The 6,416-nt window shown below is 39.0% G+C and overlaps 1 protein-coding gene across 1 annotated transcript in view; it reads right to left on the bottom strand.

Annotated features, from left to right (window-relative positions):
- The window catches only part of BOLL (boule-like RNA-binding protein), a 116,704-nt gene that overhangs the window by 39,089 nt on the left and 71,199 nt on the right, over positions 1-6,416 (bottom strand). Inside the window, exon 7 of the mRNA XM_006862004.1 lies at positions 2,408-2,506. Coding sequence (XP_006862066.1) covers positions 2,408-2,506 — 99 coding nt within the window. The remainder of the gene's footprint in view (positions 1-2,407; positions 2,507-6,416) is intronic.

Genomic DNA, 6,416 nt, shown 5'->3' with positions numbered 1-6,416 from the left:
TTGAGATGCAATCAATACTGAAGGCTGTGCTCTTTGATCTTCATCAGTAAATATTTTAAGTCTTCTTCACTTTCAGCAAGCAAGGTTGTATCACCTGCATATCGCAGGTTGTTAATGAGTCTTCCTTCAATCCTGATACCTGATACCTTTGGGAAGGTAGGTGGATTGATAACAGGAACTACAGTAAGAAAGCCAAATAACTGTTGTTGCATGGAGGGCATTATAATCATTGAGATGAAACGAAGTATAATATTTGTTGAATGTAAAATTTGTGATTGTGTCTTAATCCTTTACTCAATTCACAATAAAAAGTTGTTGTTTTTAATGATGGTGGTGGTGGTGGTTGTGTGGTGGTGGTGGTTGTGTGCTGTGGAGTTTGTTTCGACACATAGTGACCCTGTATAGGGTTTCCAAGGCTGTAAATCTTTATGGGAGCAGAAAGCCTGATCTTTCTACTGCAGAACTGCTGGTAGCTTTGAACTACTGACCTTGAGTTTATCAGCCTGACTCATAACCACTAAACTACCATGGATCTTGAAATATGCCTTTTGAAGATGAATGCCACACCATTCCTTTTCAATTTATCATTCCTGGTATAGTAAACTGATTATCAGATTCAAAGTGGTTTGAATCCACCAGTCACTCCATGGGAGAAAGATGTTGCAGTCTGCTGTTTAATATTACTGTCTTGGAAATCCGACGAGGCAGCTCTATTCTACACTATAGGGTCGCTATGAGTTGTAATTTATGTGACAGCAATGGGTTTAGGTCAAAATTAGGATTTTATTTCATGTTTGCAGCAGAATGGTGATGGCATGGGGTGAGGGTATGTGAGACACTGGGGAAGATCCTTAAAGTAGACTGTTTTGTATTGAGTTCAACATGCAGAATGGACCAGAAGCCAAAAAAATCAGAGAATAAAACAATTAATCTTCATTATATTATTATATATATTTATAGCCTTGGAAACCCTGTACAGGGTCGCTACGAGTCAGAGCTGATGCCACAGCACATAACCACTCCCACCACCATATTATTTTAAAGAGTATGTCTACTTCCTCACCCAATATCCTCCCTATAAGCAACATTCATATGACCACCATAGCAGTCAGTTGAGCCATGGTTCTCTACTGGAGATACCGCTCATTTCATTTATGATGATGCAAGAATTTTACTAAGAAACTGTCATAGGAAATAAGCAGAATTTCACCAAATAGTTGTTGTTGTTAGGTGCTGTCAAGTTGGTTCTGACTCATAGTGACTCCATAGTATATAGGATTTCCAAGGAGTGGCTGGTGAGTTTGAACCACTAACCTTGTGGCTCACACTGACCTTGTGGTCCAGTGCTTATTCTACAGTGCCGAATTATGTTGTTGTTGTTTTTAAGCACCATCGAGTTGGTTCCAACCCATAGTGGCTCTTTACAGGGCTTCTGATGAGCAGGCGGTGAATTAGAACCATTGACCTTGCAACTCAAACTGACCTTGTGGTTGAGTGCTTGTTTTTCAGCGCCACACTAGGACTCAATAGTGACCTTATATAGTGTTTCAGAAACTGTAAATCTTTACAGGAACAGAAAGTCTCATCTTTCTATTGTGGAGCCACTGGTAGGTTTGAGTCACCAAGTCTGTGGTTAGCAGTCCAGTTTTAATCTTATACCACCACCAGGGCTCCTACTGAGTAGACTGTAAAATAGATATTGAATATATATATGAACCTAACTACATTACACTCTTTGGCCTGCATTTAATTAGAAGTCATGAGCAAGATCCTCAAACTGGAAAAGCAGATCATTAATTATTTTTGTCTCACCATAAATGTTATATGTCATTAACAAAGATAATAAAAATTTGTCTGTATAAAATTTATAACTTCTTTACCACTAATTAATAAGAAATACTGGTGTGGTGCTGTGGGCTCATGCGCTGGACTGCGATGTTGGCTTGAATCTCAAGGTTGGTGGTTCAGGCTCACCAGCCACTCCTCAGAAGCCCTATACAGGGTTGCTATAGGTTGGAACTGACTCAACAGCACTTAACAACAACAACAGTTAATTTAAGGAGCTCGATGGGTCTATATGATAAGCACTGTACTGTGAACCACAGAGACCGTGATTCGAGCTCGCCAGCTGCTCTGTGGAAGATCAGGCTTCCTTCTCCTGCATATTTAACGCCTCAGAAACCCTGTATAGGGTTGTTATGAGTCAGAACTGACTTGACAGCACTTAATAACAACAACAACAAAGTTAATTTAGAATTCTATTTCCTTTATATGAAAGAATACACCCATTTTTTACTTCTGGTCACAAATAGATAAATACCCAGAATTGCTATTTTTCAAAAGAAAAATTTTGAAGCTTAAATATGACAGAAGATATGACAAAAATAAACCAAGGCAAGCTTCTTACTTTAATTGGTTCAGGCTGCATAACAGGTGCAGGCATAGCAATGGCACTTGGAGCAAAAACCTGGTGATACGTTGCTTGAACTCCATGATCAGAATAAGGCTATTACAAAAGAGAGAAAGAGAAATCCATATTGCTTTTCATTTGTGATTCAAAATAGTTTTTCAACATTTACAATGTATTAGGCAAGGAGAAAGATGAGGTGTTCTGCTCTCGTAAAGATCTACAGCTTCGGAAACTCTATGCAGGGTCACTATGAGTCGGAACCGACTCCACGGTACTTAACAACAACAACAGGCCATCTGCTACACATTAGAGAAACACAGGTGAAAACACTTTTCCTATCTTTAACTTATAGTCTGACTAGGGAAATAGATAATTAGTCAAAAATAAACATAAAGTCCTTTAAGACATGTTTACAACAGATGCATGGGAGAAAATAAAATACTTAGTTGGTTTAGCTTAAAAAAAAAAACAACAAAAAAAAAACAGTGGTTAGGATATATTTCCTAGTAGATTCCATACTTGAAATTGAAAAATTAGGTAAATAAGGAGGGAATTTTAAGTAAAAAACAAGACACCAAGGAAAGAGAGACAGAGGATAGTATGAAGTCTCAGAAGTAAGAAAATGATTCTTTGGGGAGATCTGCCCAAGATGTTTGATGTGGCTGGGAGGAAGATGATCACTAAGGGATAGTTGAAAAATGAAACAGTACATCAATAGGGAAGGGACACATCTAGAAGCAGATTTATGGCATATCCAACAGATGGTAGCACCATTTTTTGTTATATGGAGTATAAAAAACAAGTTTGATGTCCATTTAATTGTGTTGAGGAGAGTGGACATGAAGACAGGAGGTTTGGAGAAGGGGTAAATAGTCTGTGACATAAAATCTGAGGTCTTTGTAGGACTTTCAATATAAGCGTTTTGTTGATTGAAAGGTAGATGGCTCTAAAGTAGCATAGTCCAACAGAAATATAATGTGAGTTACCTATATAATTTAGGAGCTCTGGTAGCATAATGGCTATGAGTTGGGCTGCTAACCTCAAGGTCAGCAGTTTGAAACTACCAGCTGTTCTGTGGGAGAAAGATGAGGCTTTCTTCCCCTGTAAAGATTTAGTCTTGGAAACCCTACACAGGATCTCTATGAGTCAGAACAGACTCAACGGCACACCACTACCACATATACAATTTAGAAACTTACAATAGCCACATTAAAAGTAGTACAAAGAAACAGATAAAGCTAATTTTTAACTATATAGTTGATATAAGTCGATATATGAAAAATACCATTTCAACATGTAAGCAACATAAAAATTGAGATATTTTTCTATACGGTGTCTTTAAAATCTAGTACTTTGCACTTACAGTAAATCTCAGTTCAGACTAACACATTAATGGTGCTTAATAGCTACACATATTGTACAATGCAAGTCTGAAACTCAGGAGTGAGGTTGGGGCTAGAGATAGGGTCTAGAGATAAGAGTAGAGTTAATAACACCAAGTAAGTATACAGGGTGAAGGAATAGAGAACTAAATATGAACTCATAAGGAACAAAAATCAGCTTGCAAAGAAAAATAAAAGGAGGTAAAAGAATTGCCAAAAGAGAGCAACACCATGTAAACCAAGGGTAGGAAGTTTCAAGACATTCCAAGTCCAATGTCTGAAAAGCTAAATACAACTGAAAAGGAAAGTAATTGGCAAGCCACTGAAGTTATTTTTCAAAGGCAGTTTGAAAAATACCCTTCAGAAACAGAGGGGTGAATGGGAAGTGAGGAGGTAGTGAATGTGCACTTATGTGTTCTTGTGTCAATTCCAATTCATAGCAATCCTCTATGACAGAGTAGAACTGGCCTACAGGGTTTTCTAGGCTGTAAGTTTTTACAGAAACAGATTGCCATTGTTTTCTCCGTAGAGCCACTAGTGGTTTCCAGTTGCTAACCTTACAGTCAAGTGCTTAACTATTGTGCCACCAAGGCTTCTGAATGTAGACAACGTTTTTTAAACTGAGAACTAGGGCATTGATGGGAGTTGTGTCAAATAATAATTGCCTCTATACGATAAGCACTGGACTGTGAACCACAAGATCCACAGTTCAAACCCACCAGCTGGTTTGTGGGAGAAAGATTAGGCTTTCGGCTCCCAAAAAGATTTAAAGCCATGGAAATTCTATACAGGGCTGCTAAGAGTTGGAACCGACTCAACGGCACTTAACAACAAGGTATGAAAGAAATCCTGGTGTGGTGCTGTAGGAGAAGCACTCACCTGTAAGTAAGGTCGGTTTGGACAGAAAGGTTGGCAGTTTAAATTAACCAGCTGCTTCTTGGAAATACTATACAGGGTTGCTATGGGTCAAAACCAATGCTATGGCACTTACCAACATATACCTGATGGAAAATAAACTGGCTATAAAATAGTTGCAGTTTTTCCCTTAGAATTTCTAGTCTACTCTGTTCTGACATTGAATATTGCTGTAAAATTGAAACCAGCTGAATTTCCCCCTTTTTTACACAATTTGCTTTTTTTCCCCTGGGTGCCTGAAATGTGTGTCTTCATATGAAGTTATTTCAGTGGACATCTTGTTGTTTATCAATTGATATAATATTTTTTCGGGTATACAGTTTGCATTACAGATTTGTAGCTTCTGTTTCAGTATAGCTTTTCTTTCCCATTACTGCTTTGAAAATTTTTTTACTCCAGTTTGGTTTCTTCTTCATGAATATCAATAGTGCATATGCTATCTTTTAGGAAACTTTTTTGTGTCATCATACTTTTTAATGTATGTTTTTCCAAGACTGTCTTTTATGACTATGTTTGGTTTTGTTTAGCCTATTTTTTTAAAATCTCAAGAAATTTCATTTCTTCCTGGTGTCTTAACATCTTTTATGAGCTCACTTTTAAAATTCATGTTACAATTTATTGAATATTCTAAGGAATTATATTTATCTAAACCTTTCCTCTATTTTCTGGGACATTTCCTCATCTTCTTCAGCATTTTGCTCTTTCCTTGACGGAGCTGGGGGAGAATGGAGAAAGGCAGTATTCCTGCTTAGGTTATGTGCTTGTTCTTTCCCATCTTTTTTTTCATGTTTTATTGTGAATTATATGATATTTTACATGAGAGAACTTCAGTTTTACATTCATTCCACCATATATCGTTTCATTGCCATGGTTCCAATTCCCTCCATGCATCATCAACCGACCAAAGGGTATATACCCTATAAACCCGCCCCCTACACTCCCCCCTCCCCCATTCTTCAGCACACAGTCCCTTTCCCTCTCTGGATCCAAAGTCCCCAGCCTCTTCATCACTCTATGTCATCGTCTCTGCCTCTATCTTGGGCCTCGCTGCTTCTCTGGGTAGGGTCCCGCTCTCGGCTCTTCTCCATTGATGGTCCTTTAATCACTCCCTTCCTTGCTACAAAACGTCTACCTTTACATTTCCAACCTTCACAATCAGTCCCGATAACAATCATTCACTATTGTATCACAAATGACCCTTCTGCATTTCATTTCATCAGCTCTGCCTAGACAGATTGGATAGCACTCACTGGATATTCTGCCTTCCTCCATGCCCCCTAGCTCTAGGTTCCTTCTTGAAAGCTTGTAAGCCAGTTGCTTCTTGCCTTTGTAGTACCCCCCGCCCCAATTTGGGTATCCAATGTCCAAGTTGCCCATCTCTGTCTACTCTGTGTGTGGAGGGGGTGGGAATGTTTCTTGCTGTAAGGATTTGTTCCCTCTTTTGGGTTACTGCATCCATAGGTGTAGGTCAAGGTCATTAAATTCTATCAGATCACTCTTTTTTTTTTTCTCCTCTTCTTTCTTCTCCTGGTTGAGTTCTGATCATCCATTCATCGGGGCCAGGTCACATGAGTACCATCTGCAGGGTGTTCTTGTGCGTATGCTCTCTCTTCCTATCAGCTGGTAGCTTCACTCTCCACTCTAGTCCTCTGTGGCTACACTGCTGACTCTGGGCCCAGGAGTCCCCAGGTCTCCCCACACTGCTGGCC

Source organism: Chrysochloris asiatica, unplaced genomic scaffold (genome assembly GCF_000296735.1).
Source record: "Chrysochloris asiatica unplaced genomic scaffold, ChrAsi1.0 scaffold00045, whole genome shotgun sequence".
Lineage (NCBI taxonomy): Eukaryota > Metazoa > Chordata > Mammalia > Afrosoricida > Chrysochloridae > Chrysochloris > Chrysochloris asiatica.
This window is presented reverse-complemented; position numbering and strand designations above follow the sequence as displayed.